General features: G+C 34.2%; 1 protein-coding gene across 2 annotated transcripts in view; it reads left to right on the top strand.

Moving 5' to 3' along the window:
- LOC150078918 (ubiquitin-conjugating enzyme E2 variant 2-like) overlaps nt 1-23,025 on the top strand; it is a 90,766-nt gene extending 67,741 nt beyond the window's left edge. For both annotated transcript variants that reach the window (XM_090382842.1, XM_090382841.1), the window contains exon 4: nt 22,853-23,025. In XM_090382842.1, the coding sequence (XP_090238968.1) occupies nt 22,853-22,993 (141 nt within the window). In that variant the 3' untranslated portion in view covers nt 22,994-23,025. The remainder of the gene's footprint in view (nt 1-22,852) is intronic.
- Nucleotides 23,026-26,765: the final 3,740 nt, after the last annotated feature.

Consider the following 26,765-nt stretch of genomic DNA (forward strand, 5'->3'; position numbering starts at 1 on the left):
AGTAACATATTTTATGTTACCTCTCCCTGGTAAAAATTCCTTACTCTTTTCCCACTTCTGCATAATATAATGTTTTGCTGTTCCCTGACCTCCCACAAACAGAAATCAAAAGTATCTTGTGGAACCTCTTTGTAAATCAGTGAGTAAATCCAGTTATCTTAAGATCACCACAGATATTCCAAGTAAAGTCATGGTACTGTATTGCACTTAGGATTTTGGACATATTTTCATGTGTCTTTCAAGCCAGCAGCATGAAGTTAGAGGAACTGAGGAATGCATTTCCATTATGGAGCAGAACTGCTTTTAAATTTAATTTTGAGGCATCACTATACATGCCATTCATGAGGATTGTGTTTAATGCCTAGTTCCAGAAGACCACTAATATATTTATAGAAACTGATACCATCTTCCATAACAAAATAATTTGAAAAAACTTTGTGATGTTTTCCGTATACTGTAATTTTAGTTCCTGCTTCAAGTAACTCCACTGTTGTAACCTAGAACAAGGCAGTTCTGCTTTCTCTTTAGATAAATTTAACTCACCAACTAAATCACTCAATTTTTCTTGCCTAATTAAGTTTGGCACTTTTTTTTTTTTTTTTTTTTCTGTTTATTAGTCCAAATCTGTTAAGTGGATGGTCCAGCAGATTCTGCAACACAAGAATCCTTGCTGTATTCACCACTACTTCCTTTATCCCATGATTTTAGAGGTTATTTGGTATTGACAGGGGCCTTCATTGTGTGGAATAAGTCTTGTTGCAGATGATGTGTTAGGATATTTGATGCTGTGCTTGCTTTTTCTGGACACTTATAGTTTTGTTATGCAGAAATAGTGATTGTCAGTGTGGTCGCACAGTTATTGCCAGACTATAGGAAAAGTGAAAGACGTTCTTTTAATTTCTCAGTTAGCCACATCCTCGGATTGGTAGTGCTGGTGATGCTGCACATGTGTGGAATCCATGTTTTGTTCCAATTGCCAATCCTGCAACCAAAGTACAAAGATTATGCTTGCAGTTTTTGTTGTAAACTGTCCACACATGTAGCAGAAACTGTTAGGGTGATTCAGGCACTTTCTTTGCTTCTGCTTAAAGACTTTGACAATATAGTGCTAAGCAAAAACAGAAGAAACAGTGTGCAATAGTACCAGATCAACTATATACATATACTTGCACTACAACTATCTTACCATTACTGAAAGAGAAAGATGGGAGGCAGACAGATAAGTTGAATATGTTAACCCTCCTTGACATTGCTGGCATCTATGAGCATTCTAAACATTATTTGCAAGTAATACAACTGATCAGTGTCATATATACTGCCCTGAATTGTAGTAAGATATTGTGGGTAAACACAAAAACTGGTATATGTAGAAATTGTGACATGACATGACATGAAATTTTAAGAATAATTTTTGAATACAGTCGAAACTCTTTATAACGACCCTTTTTTTTTTAATGTCCCAACATGTTATAACATCCTATGTGGATGGTCCCAGCCAATTTCTCATTAACCTAATGCTATTTTACATTCAGTATGACAGCCTTGAAAATAAAAGGATTTCTCTATAAAGACCATAAATTTCTGCCTCTTAATCTGAATTTTAACTTATTACAATATTCATGTTTAAAAATGACAGAACGCTTCAAATATATTGAAGTAATTGATGAGCTTGCAGCCTGACTGTGAGAAATCATTTGTTAAAATTTCCTGTACTCTTTTCTCACAGTGTGATAATGAAATGAACATTGGCTAGAAGTTAATTTCATTAGTTAGAGCATATGTTTATTGGTATAGCCCCAAGAAAGCAGATATCTTTGCCAATCGCAGATAAAATTAGGATTCTGCAAGCTTGTGGATAATGGTGTGCATTCTAAGACTGACATCACCATTAGTTCAGCATTTCTAAGAGGACTCTTATTCTCACTATTCTGAAAGATTGGAAAAAGATTAGAAAAAGTTTAGAGAAATCTGCTGCTGCTGCACTGGGTAGAATTTGAGCACAAAAGGCGAAGTATCTGGATCTTGAAAAGATAATTTTGGAATGGCTCATGATGATGTGTGCAAAAAACGTTTCTGTGGATGGTTCTTTTAAAAGCTAAGACTGAATCATTTGCGCATCAAATGGATATTGAAGAATTTAAAAGTCCAGATGGATAGTTCCAGAAATTTAAGATTCGTCATGGCCTATCTTTCAAAAAAAGGGTATGGTGAAAGTGCAACGGTGGACATTGATGTGGATGCTTTGCTGTTTGTGGTATTGTGCATTGTCAAGTAAACAACCTGTGTGCAATCACTGTCCGAGTACCTACCACATTCAGCCACTTGATGTAACTAGTTTTTTAAGAAAAACTTCCGAAGAATGCTATTAAATAAAATTGTGCTCTGTCTTGAAAGCAAAAGTCAATGCAAAATCGACATCCTGCAGGCAATGTATTTATGTGGTTAAGCATGGAATGCAGCTGATAAAAAAATCGCCAACTGCTTCAAACATGCAGGACCGCCTTGAATGAGGCAGTGTGTGAAGTTTCACATGCTTCTTCCTCTATTAATTTAATACTGTAGCACATATTTTAAATAAGATTATACTACATTATATTAGTAGAATTATATTAAATATTCAAGCTTTTACTTGTTTTGTTGGAGATTTTATTGAACGATTGATATTAGCATTAGTAGAGGCATAGGATGCAAGAAAGCAAGCTTATGCAGCATCAGCCAAAAAATATAATGATTGTTTTTCTCTTTCCCCTGGAGCATCATTATATAGAGCTTCGACTGTATATGCATAAAATTTACTGCAAATAGCTGATATCTTAGTGAAGGTAAAAAATCACAGCAGCCCTCATGAAAATCACAACAGTGTAATTATAGCTAAAAGTCACATGAAGTATAAGAGTGTAAAAAAAATGTCTCTCCAATTCACAAAGATGGTTAAAAGGGTGAAATGTGTAACTGCAGACCTATGGACTTCTATGCCAGAAAAAATTGAGGACCATAATTAAGGATGTAATACAGGATCATCTGGGCTGGAATGGAATTATAAAGGAATGACAGCATAGCTTTTCTAAAGGGGAGATCATATCTAATCAAGCTGATTAGCTATTGGGAGATTGCCACAAAAGAATCAAAGAATAATTTTGACATTTATGTGGGCTATTCAAAAAAGAGTGATATGATATTAATACTTTATAGGTTATATATTTGTTTCTTTACTTTGATGTGTGTTAGAATTATAAATTAATCCCAGTTGGTCTAAATACACCTAATCCTATGTTGCATAATTCTCTTAAATAATTTGTGAAAATTCATTCTTTAACATGCCCTTCATATTTGCCCTGCTACTTTTATCATTACTTCTGAACAATTGAATTATGCTCCCTTATTTCCCTTTATTGTAGAAAAAGATAATAGTCATAGAGTTCCAGGTCTGTTCTGCACAAAGAATGTGATATACATTTGACATTATTGGAAACTACAAGAACAGCATTACTTACTAGATCAGTGAGGGCACATGTGGTCATAATCCAGCCACTGGTTATAGATAGTGATCATTGTCTCTTAAGCACAGAAACACAATACTAACCAGACCTTAGTTGCATAGGGTCACACATCATTTGGTATACCATTCCAGTAATGTCAGAGAAAGCTGACTTAACTTTACCAGTAGATGGTTTCACTTTTGCTTTCCTTGCCAATGGAGAAGTTGTAGATTTTTCATGGAGCTGTGCTGTCTGTTTTATAGATTGTAATGGTGCAGCCAGGGCTCATCTGCTTTCATATCTTTCAGGAAGTCATTATTACCACATTCAGTAACCGTTTTCATCTCCAAACATATCTTAAGGTTCATATGTTTTTTTTTTTTGTTTTTGCATTTGCAGTCTGAGAGCCAACATGCCTAGACATGACCCCTGTGAGTGGTTATTTACCCTGGTATGAGCACTACCTACCCTAATGTCAGCAAGACTCCTAAATCCATATGTTTACTCAGTTACTACAGATGCTTGAACACCTGGACCACCATCCTTTTTTAAACCACAGTCTAGTTGTGTTGTAGGGAAGCATAGATTATCCACCGGGTGGGTAAAGTGCCTGTCTGGCAACCCAAAAAGGTCGCGGGTTCGAATCCCGCCTCGGGCTTGGATGTAACTTGGAGTAAGCTTCTTTACAACATTTTAAACCATCACAAAATTTAAGAGCAGTGCATTGTTCTTTACATACATTAGCCATAATGATGTAAGCTAATATGACTAAGTGACATTCAGTTCTTTGGCCAGAATGTCTGCAGCTCAAAGAATAATTATTTAATCTGGAAATGCTCTCTCACTGAAATTTGACATTTGCTTCATAAGAGACTTGTTTTATTTTACCATTCAATATCATATTGTGAACAGTAGATATGCTAGCCGACCGGGCTAGCTGGGTGGGTAAAGTGCCTGTCTGGCAACCCAAAAAGGTTGCGGGTTCGAATCCCGCCTCGGGCTTGGATCAAAGTACTGCAAAAAAAAACCTTGGGAGGTGCATTATGGCCACAGAAGCCGATGCACCAACTACCCAAAAAAAAAAAAAAAAAAAAAAGTAGATATTCTAAAATAGTGGAGGCATTTTGAGTGTGAATAAAATGTTATTTATCATTTCTAAATCTGTTTGTTTCAGAGCTCTATTTTACAAAGTACTTCTGCACAATGCTGATATGGATTATTTATATGTACTTAAGTTAAAGAATATTGGAATACTGTGTCCAAGTATGGAAATTTGGATGAGGGTTCCAAAAAAAGAATGAGCTTCTTGAAAATATCCAAAGATGGGCAACTTGCATTGTGAAATTGGCAAAAGAGCAACTTATGAGGAAAGACTTTGATTATATGGGCTATAGAGCTTGGCAACAGGTGCCTTATAGGGGATCTGATTAAGGTTTAAAGACTCTGAGAGGTTAGTAAAATGAATAAAGGCAAAATTTTCACTGTTGTAAAGAATTCCAGAAATAGGAGTGAAAAATTCAAGTTGCAGGGAAAGAGGTTTAGATTAAATTACAGGAAGTTTTATTTTAGCCAGCTAGTTGTTGATTATTTGTTGAGGCTGAAGTGTGAAGAAATTCAGAGGTCAACTGAATAGTTAATTTGTCTGTTTTCTTATCTACTTTTTACTCTTTCTTTTGGCCAGTGCAGCAAAGGCCTGTGGCTTCCTTACAGTAATATTCCTGTCTTTGCTACTTCCAATCATAGCATCATTGTGTTTGGCTATTTCATCCCACTTGTGTTTACTTGCTAAGTTTCTTGCAAACTTTTTCAAAATTTTAATTCTCTTCATTTGAATCAAATTATTAATTTTCATGCTTATGGCAACAACTAGGAAATTTGATCCTTGTCTGTAGGAAGTAACTGTAAAAATTGATATCATCACTAATATTCATCAATACTCATTTTAAAATTTTTTTTTATTACATTTGATCTGTTGAGCTCTCTTTCTTGGTTGGTATCTGCTGCTCCTGTTCCCAGATCTTGATATTACCCATTTAACAAATTGGCTTGTCTGTATTATTGCTATATAAGAAATTCAGTTCATCATTTAATTTATTATGGAGCTAGAAAATGTTTAATGTAATTCTCAGAAAGAAGAGTACAGTAGAGCATCGAAAATCCAAATGTCAATAATCTGAACAAGCCAGTTTTTAATTTATATTTTTATTCTGGCACCATAAAATAATTGCAGTAAGTGCCGGTTGTTGTGATCACGTTTGCAAATTAAATTTTGATTCTATTAAACAGTAATTCTAATAAGTGTGAAAATCAGAGGAATATTATCAACAATCCACAGGCTATAAAAATGAAGATGTAAAGCAGAAATTTACACTTTATTGACAAAATTAAATGATACGTAAAAATCGGAAGAATATTATCCACAGGTTAGCAAAATAAAAATAAATTTACGCTTAATACATAGCTTAATCAATATACAGCCACAACCCGACTTATGTAAGGGTTGTGTTCTGCGGAACTCTATGTAAGTCAGAATTTCCTTCAAGGCATATCCAGCACTCGTAACTATGCGCACCAAATTTGATTGAAGCAAAAAAGAAATGTTTGACAAACATGTAAATAGAATTATTTATTCAATTTTTTTTATCTCGTGCAGGAAAAATTTCAAAAGTGTACAAAATTACAAAAGTGTGCAATTACAAAAATTTTACTTTAACGTGGAAACCAGTGCGATGCTTGAACTTATTAAACCACCTGTTGCCTGCCACGAACTTGGCTTTGGGTTCTCCATAAAACTGCAGCCATTATCAACCCACTGCAGGATGGAAGCCTCCTCAACAATTCATGGTGAGGGAAATGGACCATAATCTGCCACGCTGGTCTAGTGTGGGTTGGCAGATCGACCGTATTTAGCAGTCAGGGGCTTGAACCCTGGCCTACTCAAAGAGCATGTGCTATTGCACTCCTGCTCCTGACCACTCGGCTACGGGGGCGGTTCTCCATACTTATCCTTAATATCTTCATAAATACTTCTTGCTTTTGTTTGAATGGCCATTGCTTCTGAATCTGATTTTCCATCTTCGATATAGCACCTGAATGCTGTTTTGTGATCACAGTTGACCTTAAATTTGCTTTTCCTTTAAAAACGTTCTTTTATATGTGCACTGTTAACCGAATTTGTATCCTGAGAATCAGATTAAAAGTGATTTTTGTGTTGTGCTTATTTGACAAATTTATATAAAACTAATACAATTTCTGTTATAAAAATGACCTTTTAGAGAGTTAAATAGCTTAGTTATATAGCGAAAATTTCAACTTCTGAAGTCTTGGAATGAATTACCAAAACCAAAAAAAAAAAAAGAACCATGTTATTGGGTTCAATTATGATATTTTCACAATACCTCCATTTATTCCTATGGGATGGAAAATACATATTCATATTTTTTTTAGTTTGTACCAACCTGCAAAAACTTATGTAAAGTCAAATTTATGTAAGTTGAGTATTACATAAGTAGGGAAGTGCCTGTAGAAACAGTATTAATTAAACATAACATTTTGTAATCTGTTATTCTGATAATCTGTAATCTGATATTTCTGTTCCCTGACTTTTTTTTTTTTGTTGTAAAATCTAAAATATTAAAATAAGATAAGCATCAATAAATAACAAAGAACATGGCACACAGAAATTGCAACTTACACGATAGTGCAAGTGAGATTGGAGTAAAAAGATTCTGAACACAGTTTTTACAGAGTTTTATTTTACTGTACTGTAGTTTTCTTTATCTTTTAAAACAAAGCAGAAATTAACAATTGAATTGAAGATTGAGATTTTAAAATTTCTCCCTATGAAAGTGTGGAGACTTTCATAGGGAGAAAGTGGGTTTTCATTAGCAAAATTTTACTAGGTTGGAAATTCAACCAATAACAGACATCAAAAACAACAAGGAAAAAAATTTAAAAAATTTGCATTGAAACTTGGTTCAGATGGTGCAAAAAAAAAAAAAAAAAGAACAGCTAATGACTTGAACAGCTCATCCCTTGAAGATGCTGTTTGTTTGTGGTTCACAAGAAACGAAGGTTAGGAGAACCCATATCTGGACCTTTGTTGTGTGAAAAGGTGCTGGATTTTAACAAAAAATTGGGTGGTCTTTCTGATATTAAAGCCACTGTTTTTATTTCTAAACTTACTAAACCTTTTTTTTTTTTTAGTCTCCAGAACAGTATTTTTGATAAGTTTGAAAATTCTAACAAATCGGAAGGCCAAACTACCCCTGGCCGCAAATTAGTTTGAGTTTTCGACACTGCTGTTTTTAAAAATGTAACTGTTTTTAAAATGTAAGTAGATTAAGAGGGAGCCATAATATGCATTTCATGTTTATTAAAGCTCATGCTGTCATTTAGGCTTAGCTTGCTACCAATGTACAGTCGGACCTCTCTTTAACGAACTTCCATATAGTGAAATTTTCTGTGTAGCAAACTTTTTTGATTTCCCCTTGGTCATTACATTGAAAATAGTTTCCGTATAATGAAGAAAATCTCCACATAACAAACTGATTTTGAGAGACCTGGGTATGCATTGCTCGCACCTCTGGCCTTTAGGCAATAAAGCTGATGCTGTAGAAAGCACGAATTAAGAGCTAAAAGGATTAAGCATTAATCCCTTTAGCTTTTAATAGCTAAAGGCTTAATTCCATGAATTAAGAGCTAAAACATTTTATAATTTAATGGTGCCTGTAAATTCTGCAGGAGGAAACTGGCCAACCATGGTGCGGGATAGAAAAAGATGGAAGTTTTGGAGAGGAGGCCCAGCAGTAGGTCAGCAAGGGCTAAAAGGAAGTAAAACCTATAGAGCTTACACACTACTATGCTGAGAAGTCCCACTGGTCAACTGTCCACAGCCACTGGCAAAGATTAAGGCCTATTCCCGATGTAGGCATTGTCGATGTGGTCCACCTATTTTCTACCGTAAGCATCCTATCAGAGAATTAGGAGAGAGAGAGAGAGAGAGTGATTTTCCTTTATCTCGGAAATTCATCTGTTGTTTCGAAGAAATGAGTCATCCACACCTTCACTAAATTTCACCTGTCTCTGTTTACATGGTAGCTACAGGTGGTTCCCCAAGTTCAGCTTTGTTTTAACTGCTGTGCAAGTAATCTTACAGTGTCTAAGAAGAAATCCTTGAGGGTAGTGTGAAAAAGTGGAAGTGCTTAGTAGTGTAGATCACTGCGTTAAAAAAAAAATTGCTTTAAAATTTGATGTCCCTGCCAGTTGTGTCAACCATTCTGACAAACCCTGTTTCAATTCTCAAACTGTTTGAGGAAATGGGACCCAGTCGGAAGCATGCGAAATTATGCCTTTCAGAAGATGTAGATGAAGCAGTTTTTAAGGATGAAGTTGATTCGAGACCAAAACATGCTGATATTAATAAAAGAAAAGGCTATGGAGTATGCATCTTTTCTGGGGCACAAAACATTCTAAGCCAATTCTGGTTGGCTGGACAAATTTAAAGCGCGTCATGACTTACTCGACAATAAGACTATACCCATTGGAAAGAAACAGTTTTGAAAAAAATTATGGAGGACTACGAGTCCAAAGACATATTCAACGTTGATGAAACATGTCTATTTTTTAAATGTTTTCTGAACAAGACTGACTTTTAAAGGTGACGAAATTAGGTGGTAAAAATAGTAAGGAGAGAATTGCAATCTTGATTGCAAATATGGCTGGTAATTAAAAACTGAAGCTTTTGGTAATAGGCAAAAGTAAACAACCCTGATGTTTCAAAGGAATAAAGTTTTTAGAGTTGGACTACAACAAAAAACCTTGAATGACAAGCGAAATTTTTGAGCAGTGGATTTTAAATTTCGATGGAAAGATGACAAAAGAAAACAGAAAAATCGCGTTGGTTGTTGACAACTGCCCTGCCCACCTTCACTTGGTTATTTCGAAACCTACAAGTGTGAAACTTTTCTTCCTTCTTAATAATTCGTCTTAACTGCCGCCAATGGACCAAGGCATTATCAAGAATTTGAAAATGCACTACTGAAGGCACATACTGAAAAATATTATACTCAGAATATAAACCAACCAACCTATAGATTCTATTATAGATTTATGGATGTGCATATCAGAGTTGGCAAAAGTGTGGAGTCAAAATGTGATGGAAACAATGATTAAGAATTGTTTCACGAAAACAGGTTTTGCTAAAATGCTAATTAACAGAGATGAGAGGGATGAATTACTAGAAGACATTGAGCAATCTTGGAAAGAGTTCCAACTGAGGTTTGAACAGTGGAGAAATTGTTCTTGACGAATTTTTAGGAGTTGATAATGATGTCATAGTAGCTGAATATCCGAGTGACTCCAACATTGAATGTATTTAAAGAACTAGTGACAATGGCGACAATGAGTTGGATGAAAATGAGGGCAATATTAAACCTTCCAAACAGATGTTGGCAGCATTTGAAATTTTGCATTGAGGCCTTGAGTGAGAAGAAAATGTAACAGAAAATATATCTGAGTGTTTAAAGTTTAAACAAATGCAAATATTTTTATGAACGGTGTACCGTAGAATCCAGTGTACAACAAAAAATAACCAAATATTTTAGACATAATTCTTAAGTGTACTAATAAATTGTGGGCATCATATAAGTAGTCATATCTTAATATGTATGTATTAATAAATTGTTTTAAAATGTTAGAAAATTTATTCATTCCCACTTCTTTCCCATCTTTTACTGTATTTCTGAATTCACAGCATTTTTAATTGCTGAAAAGGTGATATTTATTTATAACGAATTTTTTCAAGGGAACCATCGATTTCATTATATAGAGGTTCAATTGTATATATGGCCGAAAAATACACAAAAGAAAAATAAAGCTATTTACTGTTAAAAAAAGAAATTGTATAAGATTTTACTTATATAACTGGAATGATGTTGCTCACATATATTGTAATATCATTGCTTTGTGTTCAATCCCAGTTAATCCAGACAAACGAATTGATTGTTAAAAGCTCGACTTAAGTACTTTGTAATAGACTTAGACTGGCTAAAATGGAAAGTTATACTGTGATGGAACAGGAACTTAACTTAAATAGTGTTCATTAGTTTGTTAAGCATCAAAAGCTTTTTTTTTTTTTTTTTTGTATTACTTAGTAATGAAAATAAAAAATCGTTAGACCATTGTAGTATTTTGGTTATGTGATCTCTGCAAAATATTATTATACTGGATTTTATTTGGTTTTTGTGTACATAGGGTAATGGTTATTTTTTATATTGAGCTGTGAGGAAGCCAGTTTTCTGGGCCACAGATGCTGCAACTACAAAATAAAGGAGTAAAAAGACAATGCACACATTATGGGACAGGTTTTTTTTAATACCGACAAGGTCTTTTATGCTAATTTACAATTGAAATTAAAGATGAAAATATTCAATTACTGAGGAAGCCATGACCTTCATTGTGAAGCACCATTATGGAGAACTTAAACTAATGTTGTCTGTTTATGTGTAACATTATTGGTGGGGGGAAGCCATCTGATGCTTAACTCTTACAGCCTCAGAAGTGTTTAAGTAATAAAAGTTACCATCTAAGTGTTTATACATTGTATATTTTTGTCATATAATTCTAATAGATGAATCAAGCAGTATTTAATAAATTATGATTTATTACTTTATTCATTCATTCATTTATTCATGTTAATTTGTGGTTTATTAATGATTATTCATTCTTTTATATAGCAGTTGTAATAAAGAATCTCTTTAAAAGAATCTCTTTTAAAGGAGGCGGCAAAGCAACTAAGCAAACCCTTAGCCATAATTATGAGAGCATCCTTGGACTCAGGGGAGGTTCCCACGGACTGGAGATGTGCAAATGTGTCCCCAATTCACAAAGGTGGATCGAAGGGTGACACGAGTAATTACAGACCAGTTAGTTTAACTTCTGTTCCGGGTAAAATAATGGAGTCACTGGTTAAAGATGCATTGCAGGATCATCTAGACAAGACTGCAGCAATAATTCAAACACAGCATGGGTTTGTTAAGGGAAAGTCTTGTCTGACAAATTTGATTGGTTATTATGATGTAGTCACAAAGGAACTGGATGCGAAAAATAATTTTGATATCATATACTTGGATTTCAGGAAAGCTTTTGACACTGTTGCGCATGGAAGACTACTGTACAAATTGGAGCAGAATGGTATTAAGGGTAAGTTGCTACAATGGATAAAAGGATGGTTAAGTGGGAGAAGACAGAGGGTGGTAATCAATGGGTGCTGCTCTTCATGGACTAATGTTATTAGTGGAGTCCCACAGGGTTCGGTGTTGGGTCCACTGTTGTTTTGTGTATTTATCAATGATAGTGATGAAGGTATATCAGGCTTAATGTCGAAGTTTGCAGATGACACAAAGGTTGGCAGGGTTGTTAATGACAGTAATGGCAGTGTGCTACTGCAACAGGATCTAGATAATTTGGGCAGATGGGCTAAGAAGTGGCAACTGAAGTTCAACCTTGACAAATGCAAAGTACTGCATATGGGTAGAAGTAACCCCAGAGAAACGTACCAACTGTGTGGTACTACACTTAAGGTGGTAGAAAATGAAAAAGACCTGGGAGTAATTGTGCAGTCAGATATGAAGTTTTCTGAGCAATGCAGACAGGCTGCTAGGGCAGGTCATGGGGTTTTGTCAATGATATATAGGAATTTTGCTAGCAGGGAAAAGGAGGTGATTGTCCCTCTGTATAAGGCAATGGTCAGGCCACGCCTTGAGTACTGCGTACAGGTCTGGAGGCCTCATTTTAGGAAGGATGTAGATTTGCTTGAGCGTGTACAGAGAAGAGCAACACGATTGGTGAGGGGAATGAAGGGATTCTCTTACCAAGAGAGGCTTAAGTTCTGCAAATTGCAGTGGCTGGAGACTAGGCACCTGCGCGGTGATCTGATTGAGGTCTATGAGGCCTTGAATGGGTTGAGCACGCTGAATTCTGATGGGATCCTTCCACTTGTTCAGATTACGAACCTACGGGGACATAAGTTCAAATTAAGAAAGGACAGATGTAGAATAGATGTGCGGAAATTTGCCTTTAGCCAGCGGGTGGTTAATTGCTGGAACAAACTTCCATCTGTCGTTGTGGAAGTTGATAGGTTAAATAAATTTAAGGAGGAACTGGACAGGCATTTGGAAGGAATGGTGTGATGATTTTTTTTTTTTTTTTTTTTTTTGGCTGATGCTGCATAAGCTCCTACACTTGCTTTCTTGCATCATGTGCCACTACTACTACTACTACTAGATTGTCATTCTATGTAATACTATAGGGAGGTTTTTTTGAGGATTGTTTGAGGAGACAGTTATGTGCTGGCAACAAGCCTACTATATGAAAAAATAGCACCCGTTACCTTCATTATTTAGTCTTTCATTTTACTCATTTATTATTTTATTAAAATTATTTATTAATATAATTAATTATCTTGATATGTTGAAAGTAATGTCTAGCTCTGATGCCTTGTATACATCTGAAAAGATTCTTGCTCACACTGCATTTGTTTCCTGGATATGTTGGCCACATCAGCATTAATGTTTTTCCTCTGAGAGAGATGCCCAAGGAACTTATAAGGTGAATGTTCATAACAAGCCAGTTTCACACAATTTCACATCTATTAATACTTGTCTCTTGCTTTGGTGTTTGCTGCTCAATAATATGCCCTTGGTTCTTGGTTTAGTTGTATTCCTGTGTTGAATGTGTATATCAAGAAACTTAAATTCCTCCTTACACTTCTTAACAGAGTTACTTAGTAATAGTTGTATATGAACAATTGCTGCTTTACTTAGACGTTATCTACGATTAATAAACCTACATAGAATTGGTTAAAGGTGACTGTAGTGAGATAGATAGTGTTATATTGTTGTATGTCGACCTTGCAACGTATCACTGCAACTTGTTATCAAACTGACTGAATGCAAATGCTGTCAGTTGCTGCCAGTGCATTCTTATCTCTTTGCACAATCCTCAGAAAACCTTCCTGTAGAATCCCTAGAATGTCCTGATTTTATTACTTTGATTACTTAATTTTTTCACATGCACAAGTTCAGTTGTTTGGATCATACATTCAAAGATGCATTCAACTGGTAATTAGCAGCAATTAAATTATCTGTATTTTTTGTTGTTTAAAAGTTTATATTTTGATATAATTAATATAACCTCACAATTATTCCTGTATAAACTAAAATGTAAATCACAGTTATCACTTACAAGCTATTAACTGAAAGTTTGGGAACCAAATTTCTAGAAATTGTTTCATAAAATCGTAGAAAGTCATGACTTGTCACAATATGTTTGGTGATTCATCTAGACAGTAATGCATGAATCTCCTGTTTATTGCAGTTGGTGTGAATTAGCACAATTTGAGTAGATGTTTTATGTGTATTGTCATGTTTTAAAATTAGTGATTTTATTGAGTAGCAAATGTGCATTGATGTTTCAAATTTGGGAGAAGTGCAACAAAAACCCATAAAAATTTGCTGTTGGAGAACATGCTACATGTTCAATGAGTTTTCAGTGATTCACAAAGTTTAAAAGAGGGCAACTTATCCATCAATGAATCCTCTCTCTCTGGCCACCCTTCAACCTCAAAAACCACAGTGATTCAGTTGCTTATGATTTGATTAGGAGTGATTGATATTTAACAATTCACAGAGTTGCCAGTGAAGTTAGTATTTCTTATGGGATATGTCATCAATTTAAGCACAAGATTTGGGAATGCGTGCATATTAGCTAAGTTTGTACCTCACTGATAATCACAGTGAGCAACAAGTTCTTGCATATTAAGATATTTATCAACTTACTTGCTGGTTCCAATGGCATACACTTTTTGTTTCTTCTGTTCTGTTGCCAGTCAAAATGATGAATCGTGGGTGGCAAGGACCCAGAAACAAAGGGCTGGTCCTCTTAATGACATACTGTCTTCTCCTAAGTCCAAAAAAAAGCAAGACAATCTCAATAAAATGTGAAGATCATGCTTTTGTGTTTCTTGACTCACAGGACATTATTCATTATGAATTTTTTCTGCATGGTCAATTGATGGACCAGGAATACTACAGAACAGTTCTATGGAGATTGTGAAATGCTATTCAGAGAAAACATCCAGAAAAGTAGGATTTTCAGAATTGACACATGCAGCGTGACAATGCCTTTGCACACTTGGCATTTTCTGAAGCACTCATCATTATGGTCTCTCATCCACCGTACTGTGAATTTATGAATCCGCCATACTATGACTTTAGCTACTTGTGATTTCCCCCTCTCTTGAAAGATCACATTTCTAACAAATGAGGAACTTATTCAGAATGTAACACACAAACTATTAGCAATTCCAAATGAAGCCTATCAGGAATGTTTATACAAGTTGCAGGGGTGTTGATGTTGGTATATACAATACCAAGGAGTCTATGCTGAAGAAGATTCATCTGAATAGTTGGTAAGAGTATTTGGATTAACATTGACAAATGTAAAGTACTGCATATGGGTAGCCAGCAGTGCGTAGCACATGCTTCTTGATTAGACAAGGGTTCGAGCCCGTCACCACCAAATATGGAGGATGCGGAAAGGTCAGGGAATGATCACCGCATATCCCGGAGCAGTATGGCCTTAGTTGCTAATGCTCCTAAAAACCAAATAAACAAACAACAAACAGCATACGGGTAGCAGTAACCCCAGAATAATGTATCAACTGGGTGGTACTACACTCAGAGTAGTGAAGAATGAAAAGGACCTGGGGTTAATTATGCAATCAGATATGAAGTTTTCTGAGCATTGCAAAAAGGCTCATGGTGTCTTGTCAGATCTTGTCATTCTCTTGAAAGATCACATTTCTAACAAATGAGGAACTTATTCAGAATGTAACACACAATATACAGGAATTTTGCTAGCAGGGATAAGGGAATGATTGTCTTCTTGTATAAGGCAATGGTCAGGCCAAACCTTGAGTACTGTATACAGGTCAGGAAGCCTCATTCTAAGAAGGATGTAGAACTGTTGGACCGAGTACAGAGAAGGGCAACAAGATTAGTGAATGGTACAAAGGGTTGCTCTTATGAAGAAAGGCTTAAGTTCTGCAAATTGGAGCTTCTGGAGACTAGGCACCTGCAAGGTGATCTAATTGACATGTATAAGGCCTTGAATGGATTGAGCAAGCTCAATGCTAATGGGATTCTTCCTCTTGCACAGATTAATCGCCTGATGGAGGCAAATTCAAATTGAGGAAAGACAATTGTAGAATAGATGTGCAGAAATTTGCCTTTAGCCAACGGGTGGTTGATAGTTGGAACAAACTACCATCTGTTGTGGTGGAGGTCAGCAACTTAAATAATTTCAAGGCAGAACTAGACAAACATTTGGAGTGAATGGATGGGTCAAATGGAAAGGGATTTTATTTTATTTATTTATTTTTATTTTTTGGCTGATGCTATATAAGCTTGCTTTCTTGCATATCATGCCTCTACTAATGCTAATGCCAAGCTTCATTATTTCCCAAATATATTAGTTCAGTTCCCAAACATTTTGATACCATAAATTCAATATTTGCAAAACAATAAACAAAGCCGATCATAGTTAAAATTTTCTGGTTTCCAAGATTGGGGAGGATGCTCCTTCTTATTTCAGGGTTAAGAAGTGGGCAGCAGAATTCAAATGAGGGAAGGAGAGCCTGGAAGATGTCTAACATCCATCACTCCAGAAGTTGTTAACAGTGTATGTTCAGGTGATGGGTGATTGACAAGTGATGGTTTGGTAATTGCCAGCGTTTTGGGTATCTCATCTAAGCATGTGTGTACCACATAATAACGGATGTTCTTGATATGAAAAAGTGTCAGCATAATGGGTCCCAAAGTTTTTGTTAGCAGATCAAAAATACACAAGAGTTGTCAAGTCAAGTGAACATTTGCATCATTTTCAAACAGATACAGAAAATTTTCTTGCAAGTTTTGTGTCTGTGGACAAGACATGCGTTCATCAATTTCACCCAAAGACAAAGGAATAGTCCAAACAGTGTAAACACAACCCTTCTCCCCCTCCAGATAAAGCCATGTTGGTTCCTTCTGCTGTCAAGGTGATGGCATCATTTTTTGGGATGCTGATGGAGCATTGCCAGTGGATTACCTTTGGAAAAGCCAGACAGTCACAAAAGCATATTATGCAGACCTTGTGAGGCATTTGCATGAAAAAATCAGATAGTATGAATCAGAGCTGTACTACTCAATATGTTCTACGTTGATAATAATATTAGTAAAATAATAAGAGGAGTTTACCTCAGTATAGTGCATAGAACACTTCCGTATGATACCCTCCAGAAATTAAAACGGAAAAAACGAAAAATCGACAACTTACCGGTACATTAGAGTAAAATATAAATAATTAAATAAACAATTTAACACAATTCAAATCAATTTAAAACAATTAAAAATCAAATTAACGTAATTAAAAGAATTAACAAAAATAGGAAAATGAGGAAGGAAAATCGTTTTGAATATTTTTGTTAATTCTTTTAATTACGTTAATTTGATTTTTAATTGTTTTAAATTGATTTGAATTGTGTTAAATTGTTTATTTAATTATTTATATTTTACTCTAATGTACCGGTAAGTTGTCGATTTTTTCGTTTTTTCCGTTTTAATTTCTGGAGGGTATCATACGGAAGTGTTCTACGCACTATATTGAGGTAAACTCCTCTTATTATTTTACTAACGAAAAAATCAATGACAAATTTCAAGAAAAACCTAGCAAAGGAGTCTTGTTCTACCAGGATAATGTGCCCGCTGCTCACAAGCCTTTCATTGCCATGACTGCACTGCATGAGTGTAGGTTTGAAATTTGGACTCCCACCCCCATTTCACAGATCTAGCACCATCAGACTTTCATCCATTTCCTAATTTGAAAAAATACTTTGACTGTCATCTATTTTCCCCACCAACAGTGACTTCATACTATTGAAGAAGGAGACAACAGTCTCCGAAAGCTTCAGGTTTTATCGCTTTTAATCCAGTTTATTTTAGATAATTTTATTGCTTCGGTATATTTTTAACTATATTTTTAACGCTTTATTGTAATTTATTGTAATATTTCCGATAGTGTATCTCATTATTTTTATAGTAAAAATTTTTTATTCCTTGGCTGGTGTTTGTCTTTAATTATTGCAGTATGGAATTTCCCAGCCCCATAGGCCTGTTTGAAGAAACAGTGATATCATTGCCATAGTGGAAGCATTCATGGAGGCTCAAGAGAGAATTTTCTTTGCAGCTGGAATCAACACATTGCAGCATTGGTGGCAAAAGTGTATTGACTTCAAAGGGAACTATGCTGAAAGTAACATGTTGCCAGACTCCTCAAATAAACCTTTTGTACTCAGGCGACGAACTTTTCAAATTTCCCACATATGTTTCATGGTTGTTTCAAATAATGTGCACATTTATGTTTTATCAACTTATAGATAATTGTCTAGAAATCTTCAAGTGGCTGCTGCTATATCTTTCCAAATAATTGCATCACAGTTTATAAAGCTGGAAGTAAGAAAATAGCTTTGAAAATTGGAAGAAAAGTCTGTACATGTTAGTATCCATTGTCCAATTTGGCCATACAAAAGCTACGTGCACATTCTGAGAAATTGAACAAATTCTCTGGAATTTTGACCTATTCATAAAACCGAATCATGTGACTCTTAAATAGATTTAGAGATGTAACAGATATAGATGTATTATTGAGAAATTATTGCTTGAAAAAGAATATCAACAATTTCTTTATTTTTCATGTTTTCTTGGCATGATTTTTTTTTTATTCTGCTTTTTGACAATAATCAAATCAGAATTTAATCACTAAATTAAACTAAATTAAATTGAAATTAAATAAATAATACTACATTAAATTACAAATTAATAAAATTAATAAAATTAAATAAATTAATAAAATTAAATAAATTAATAAAATTAAATAAATTAATAAAAATTAAATAAAAAAAATTAAGTTAAATTCAATGCAATAAAGTTAAAATAACAACGGATTAATATTTAAAATGTTTTATATACAAATTTGGTGTTAATTTTTGCAAAGCTTGAAAATTCCCCAAAAACCTAACTCTATAGAGCCTGCCAATATAGCCCATGTGCCTTTGGAATAGTTTCTGCAATGGGTGCATGCATGCAAGTAATAGTAATAGAGGCATGTGATGCAAGAAAGCAAGTGTATGAGCTTATCTAGCATCAGTCAAAAAAACAAAAAAAAAAAAGAAATTCACACAACCATTCCCTCTAAAAGTTTGTCCAGTTCCTCCTTGAATTTATTTAAGCTATCAACTTCCACAATGCCAGATGGAAGTTTGTTCCAGCAATTAACCACCTGCTGGCTAAAGGCAAATTTCTGCACATCTATTCTACAACTGTCTTTCCTCAATTCGAATTTATGCCCCCTTAGGTTCGTAATTTGAGCACGTGGAAGAATCCCATTAGAATTCAGTGTGCTCAACCCATTCAAGGCCTTACACACCTCAATCAGCTCACCTCACAGGTGCCTAGTCTCCAGCTGCTGTAATTTGCAGAACTTAAGCCTCCTTGGTAAGAGGACCTCTTCATTCCCCTCACCAATCTTGTTGCCCTTCTCTCTACATGCTCAAGCAAATCTACATCCTTCCTAAAATGAGGCCTCTAGACCTGTATGCAGTACTCAAGGTGTGACCTGACCATTGCCTTATACAAAGGGATAATCACCTCCTTTTCTCTGCTAGCAAAATTCCTGTATATCATTGACAGAACCCCATAACCTGCTCTGGCAGTTGTCTATATTGCTCCAGAAAACTTCATATCTGACTGCACAATTACTCCCAGGTCTTTTATTTTCTACCACCCTAAGTGTAGTACCACACAGTTGGTTCTTTACTCTGGGGTTACTTCTACCCATATGCAGTACTTTGCATTTGTCAATGTTAAACTTCAGTTGCCACCTCTCAGCCCATCTGCTCAAATTTTCTAGATCCTGTTGCAGTAGCACACTGTCATTACTGTCATTAACAACCCTGCAAACTTTGACACTAAGCCTGATATACCTTCATCAATATCATTGATAAATATGCAAAACAACAATGGGCCCAACACCAAACCCTGTGGGACTCCACTCATAACATTAGTCCATGAAGAGCAGCCTCCATTGATTACCACTCTGTCTTCTCCCACTCAACCACCCTTTTATCCATTGTAGCAACTTACCCTTAATACCATTCTGCTCCAATTTGTACAATAGTCTTCCATGCGCAACAGTGTCAAAAGCTTTCCTGAAATCCAAATATATGATATCAAAATTATTTTTTGCATCCAGTTCCTTTGTAACCACATCATAGTATCCTGTCAAATTTGTCAGACAAGACTTTCCCTTAACAAACCCATGCTGTGTCTGAATTATTGCTGCAGCCTTGTCTAGAGCTCTGTGGCCCACATACTCAGTCTTTCCTGATATGGATTCCCTATTATTGATTTTAGCAGGCATGTTGCCTGTCTTTGTGGATTTACACAAAGTGGATTTAGACAAAGAAAGACCCATTTCTAACTAAACTATACAGCAGGAGTTGAAGAATCTTGGATTTGGTAGTCATGAAAGCTGTTACTTTCTGTAAAAAATTGAAAGATTCAAATGGAATGGTGCTGTAAACACCAAGACTGGATTGGGGAATGGCGGAAAAAGGTCATGATCTGATGAGACTCAATTTACACTGCTTTGCACTGGTGGTAGGGTGAAAGTGTGGCATGAACTTCATGAATCCATATCATACCACTTGAAGGTTGCATTGCCTCCAGTGAATATCTTTCTGCTGTATTGGCCATCTTCACCCTGCATGCTCCATTTTTATCCAAATTGCAGTGTATTTTTTCAAGACTACCAGCGTCTACTTTGGCTGCCTAATTTTCCACATCTGAATCCAATTAAAAATGTTTGGGATATGTTCGAAAGGGCAGTTCAGTTCCACATTTCACTACCAAGCACAGTACAGACAGCTGTACTGAACTGAACTGTACTGTACAGTACAGTACAGACAGCTGACATATCCTGAAGGAAGAATGGTCAAATCTGGAGTTAGACTCCCCCAGACACTTAGTGGAAGCCACCCCACAATGTGCATGAACCATAATTTGGGCAAGAAGTGGCCCTACTAGTTATTGAATAAAAGTTACTAATTCTTTGACCAGTGAGTGTAGTTATCTGAAGAGGTATTCTGCTTTCACTATACTATGCATTTTAATAAATTTTTTTTTTTACCCTTCAAGGTTAGTTGTGATGTATATTTGTTATGTGATTAGTTGTTAAAGCAGTAAAGTAGTTGTATACAATATTTTTAGAAAGTAATTTTTAGATACCCCCCCCCCCAAAGTGGTGGTATCCCTGGGGAGAACTCCATTTTGGGAAGGGGGTTCAGGATTCATCTCACTAATCCAGGTATAAAGTATTTTATTTCAATCTTTGAGATTAGATGTATTGAGGTATATATTAATTTATAAAAGTATGTATACCACAGCTAAATTTTATGTCAAATCTGTTTATCTGCACTTCTTCTGGCAGGGAGGGGTGGTTGCATATGAAATTTATGAAATATTTTAAGGGAGGCACAGGTATAAAAGTTTGGGAACCTTTGATATAAGGCTGTATGACCAAATAAAAATCTTATCTATACAATCTGTATTCCTTTTATCATACTCTTCCTATCTCCAGAAAGTACTAATTGAGTTGTCCCTCACCAGACTGTCAGCTTCAACTGCCCAGGAAGACAGTTTATTCCACTGGGGCAACAACACCCTCACCAAATGTGAACTTCTTGGAGAGAGGTAGAGCAACCATGCAACAGCAAGGTTCACATAAATGGCACAGAGAAATTACTTGTGCTCATTACTAAAAAGTCACAAAAATTGTAATATTTTAATTGTGAAATCATTGCCATGTCAGTATAGAATCAACAAGTGAGCACAGATTATGTGTTTTTTGAAGATTATTTACATGAATTCGACGTCAAATTAAATAAAAAGATTAGGATTCAACATAAAAGAACAATTTTGGTGAAAAGTGTTCTTTTTGTTTTTTATTTAGTACTTTTTACTATTAAGTGAAAAGTACCAAATAAAAATGGTTTTAGTCACTGTCATGAGACTTGCAGGGATGTTATATCAAATTGTGTTGTCAATATTTTTTGAAATCTGTATCATAACATGTTACTTTAATTTGTTTTTGATTGGAGAAAAAAATTCAAATGAAAAATATTAAAAGCTGCTCATAGGTCATAAGTTAAAATAATTTATTTATCCATTTGGGTATTGTTCAGTAACACAAAACTAAAATGTCTTTTAAAATTTGAATAAATAAATAAATGCTAAAGATCTAATCCTTCACTGATTTTGTTATGCTATGTGTTACATTTCTATAGAATGTGCTCCTGTAGTTTGGTATTATGACAAGAAAGGATTCAAGACTTGACTGTAATGCCAGCAATGAATTATTCAACTTTAAAACAAAGATTTGGAAAGCTATTACATTAAAATTCCTTCATGTAAAATATGTCAATATTAAAATGGCATAATTTTGATGCAAAAGGAGCAAAGCTCATGTAGCATTAGCCATATGTATCTTGTGTGTGCACGAGGCAATATGAATTAAACTAATGGTATGTTGCTTATGAAAATTACATAAAAATCCACTCTCCATAGTTTTATCTTGCACATAATTTATGCATTGAAAGTTTAAAACAAATTTGGATATAGATGTAATTAATTTCCGATTTTATCATTTTTTTTTATAAAAAATTGAGAAATATTTTAGTTGAAAATAGTATTTTTGATGTAGTTGTTGAAAGTTGAAAAAATAATAATAATATAGAAAACACTGCACTGCATGGTATGGAATAGTTTATTTGGTCATATGGCATGCCCACAGTGCTCCAGAATTTTGTTTTGTGTTAATTTGTATTTTAATAACAGTTTTATTTATTTGGCAGTTACTGAATTTCAGAAGTTGTATCATAAATATAAAAGTAAGTTCTTCTATGCACTAAGTTTTACATTTGTTCATCAGTAAACACTTAGATACCACACAGTGTAATGTTTTATATACTAATAAATTTATATTTTAAGTTATTTAAAGGAATTAACTTTGAAAGTGTGCATAAAACTACTTTATGTATTCCGATGGCAAACATTTTAATTAAAAACACTTCAGAATTTTTATTTATATGGTTTGTCTGTTTCATAAGATTATGTGAACTGATCACATATTCTTGTTCTGTTGTGTGTTGGATTGTATATGAAAAAAATCAAAATTGAAACTAGAGTTTTAACATTTCCTTAATTTCTGCTTGCTAGGTTGATAGGCGAAGCCTTCCAGTTTTAAGTCGTTGGCAACGTAACTACTCTATCAAGACAGTTCTTCAAGAACTTCGTAGGGCAATGACATTGAAAGAAAATCAGAGGCTCAGCCAGCCACCTGAGGGATCAGCGTTTTAGCTTATATATATATATACACACACACACACACACACACACACACACACACACACACACACACACACACACAGACATATGTGCACACGTACATAAACCTACATGAAAAAAAAAAAATGGTAATTCTATGACATGAATTCATTTGCCTTTGAGCACTGATTGGGGAAACCACTGAGCAGTGGTTGATGTACTTTGTCCAAATGGATATAAATGATCATACTGAAGAGAGTGGAGGGGAAGGGAGGGGTGCATTTTTGTTTTATTTGAATGCTTTATTTTAATTGCTTTTTTTTTTGATAGGCCAAGATGTGATAAAACAAAAGCAGTTATTTGAGTATTTTTCTTTTAAAAAGAAATGTTTGTAAACACTATATTAGGATTGTTATATTAAAGTATTGTCATATATTAAAGATATATATATAAAAGGTATTTATCCATTTGGGCATTGTTCAGTAAACAAAACTAAAATATGTCCTTTAAGACAATATGTGCTGAATATTTCCCATTTCAGACTGCTCATGATACTAACTGGTCTACATTCTAATACTAAAAATTAAGTTCTGATAAATTTTTCGAAAAAAAAAAAAAAGCTTATTGTTCAGTTTTACTGGGATAATATTGTGTTTTGCTGTCTTTGTTATGGTAACTTTGCCCTGCAGGTTAATACTGAAAATGCTGTTCCTCTCCCAGTGCTATTATTTGTAAAAGTGAAAGATCTTTGTTATGGTTAATCTTATATTAAATATTAATAGTGTAAGCTTAATGTTTGATGTATTTCTTACACTAAATGAATATTTATTGTAACATAATACACAACGTTTAGTAAACAGGAGTTTTTCTTTCCTGCTTAATACACATCACTGAACTTTGGCTTTTACATGCAACTAGTGCTTTTGGTGTTAATCTTGACCTGACTTTCACAACTGGAAAGTCAGGTCAAGTTTAAAGTTTCCATAACAAAGGCACTGCGACTTGTATACCTAGCCCATTGGAAAATGATAATTGTTCTGTTTGTATTTGCAGGACGTACTGAACAGTCATCACTTACTGTGGTAGGATTTGAATTTTGTTTAATGAAAACGTGTGTTAAAAAGCAGTATATCTAAAAATAAACTGAGGCAACTTGAAAGCAGCATTGACAATTTGACATATTCCCACCTACTTACACATACCATAAAAATAAAATAAAAAATAAAAAAATAAAAAAATGAAGAAAAGAAAAAAAAATTTGTGCTGCTGTCCAGTCATTTGTGTAGCTTGTGATGTGTTTATGGCTTGATATAAAGCCACTTAATGATTTGTAAATTAGTGTTGAATGTGATGTCAGAAGCCTTTACAAAATTTTGTAACATTCTTTCTACAGTAGTTCCTCACCTGTATGTATAATTTAGACATGAAAGTTTTTCATAAATAAAGGCAAAATATTGCCTTATAGATAAAGTGACCAGGTTCTTAGTATTCCAATGCGGGACATCAGTTTTACAATTATTGTTTTCTTTTCACATATATTCGTTTTATTTCACAGAAATACCTATATTATATAGGTATTTTTGTGAAATAATAATACATACTTCTTTTGACAATAAAAACAACAGAAATTTAATATATTTTTCCGCAGAGTGCAATTTTCTTAATAATTCAAACAACTTAAATCTGGGACTGTCCTGCACAATCCGGGATGTCTGGTCACTTTACTTATAGAGGAAAAATCAATCATTCCACCTCAGTTTTGCTGGGTTTGTGGTCTACAGACTGCTGCCCATTCAATGATCCATACTTAATGTTTCAAATAATTACTGATATTTATCATGTTAGAAACAAATGAGTTCCCAAATTTAAAGGGGTTCCTTCAAAAAAAAAAGTCAAAATTATGCTTTTTTTTGATGTTATTCAGTAATCTGAAAAAAACTTATTTAATGCAATAAAAAACTAAAGTTATAAATTTAACTACAATTTATATTATCATAGTAGTGATAGAAAATTTTCTCAGTGTATATTCAGCACTGTGAAATATGAATATGACTTTTCATTTAATCAATTAAAATTTTCTCTAAATTATATAGAATTGAACTGTTTATCATTAATTTATTGTTTGTGATCCCTGATGCTCACTTAAGGTTACTTACTGATTATGTCCATATTATATGTCAGAGTGAATACAGCAGAATGATTCTTGTACCTTGATTCAGTGATCTGATGATGAATTTATATATTTTTTGTGTTTTCACATAAATCTTGCTACTGAAGATGTTCATTGAATTGGCAACAATTCTGCATTATTGTAGATTAATAAAGGCATTCTTTTGTATGATCTTTACAGTAGTATTTCTTATTCCAAGGATAGCAAGATATGAAATACAATAGAGGCCATTAAAAAAAAAAAATTAAGCATTTTCAATACTGTTTAAGCACAAAAAAGAGTAACTCATGTTAACAGGATTAAGATACCAGTAGTCAAATTCAGTGATGAAAAGAAGATGGCTTTATTACAATTATATTATGATTGTAAAGGCCATTCTTTTCCTTAAATTTTTTTTTTTTTTTTTTAACTTGGATCTTTTTAGTTGTGAGTTCCAGATGTGTTTTGTGCACATACACAGATTGTATTCTTAGGATGCATTGAATTATATACTGAATTTCAAATTAATGGAGATTTGTAAATTGATCTACTACTAGGGTTTGTTAAGGAGTTTTTAGAACCATGCTGTACATATTGGACTAAAATCATTGCGAACACCAATATTTTTAGAACTTAATTTTTGTGTAGAATTGTATGTTAAGAAAGGGGAAGGGGGAGAAAAAAAAAAAAAACCTTTCACAGTAAGGTGTGATATGTGATAAATACAAATACATTTTTTGTATTTCCCTTGCAGGTAGCACAGTTGATAAATATCACTGCCCTCCTCACACCAAGTGGAAAAAGCCTGAGTTTAAATCCTGTCAGTAACATGGGGGATTATTTTTGGGCCTTTTTAACACTATTGGTTGAGTTAGTTGGTCTCTGAAAGTAGCATGGATTTTTTTTCTCAGAAAAAAACATGCTTCCCTCGGTTGATTTGCCTGTTTGAAAAAACATGCAGATCAATCATAAAACAAGTGAAATTTACTGATTTTACATTTTGTGTTTTTACATAAAATGTAAAATCAGTGAATTGCACTTGGTTTTTTTTTCAGTGAATCAGTAAATTGCACTTTTTTTTTTTTTTCGTGCAATTCCTCAGAAAGCACCAGACTTTTATACAAGTTGTGTGTACAGACTGTGACCTTTGCTTAGGTATGGAATTGAAGTAAATGCATTAAATAACTCAGCTTATTGGTACTTTGGTTGTGGGTCCAGTGTAAACTATTAGGTAACAGATGTATTTGGTCTTTATGTCATATAAAACAAACTCATTTACACCAAATTTGTGTTGTTTGGTGTGAATGTATTGTTTTATGCCAAGTCATTCTTTGAACAGATGTAAGCTCTTATTGATGCAAAAATTTTCAAATAGATAAAAATGCATGCAGCCTGAAAATTTTCTTTTCTTAGAATATTCCACACAGATCTCAGCATGTGCGTATAATTGTCTTTTTTTTTTTTTTTTTTTTTTTTGTTCCCCATTTTGACTAAAATGTAGCATTGTAAAGAGCGGAATCTGTCTCTTGCCATAATCACAGAGAGCGCTGGCAATTTCAAAGTTAGTGTTCTTTTAGCAATAGTTTATTATACACAGTATGCGTAAGTGGAGCAATAAAATGATAAATTTCTAAAATGTTCCTTTTATTGTCTGAA

This window comes from Mastigoproctus giganteus, chromosome 10, assembly GCF_048544385.1.
Source record: "Mastigoproctus giganteus isolate SK-2022 chromosome 10, ASM4854438v1, whole genome shotgun sequence".
NCBI lineage: Eukaryota > Metazoa > Arthropoda > Arachnida > Uropygi > Thelyphonidae > Mastigoproctus > Mastigoproctus giganteus.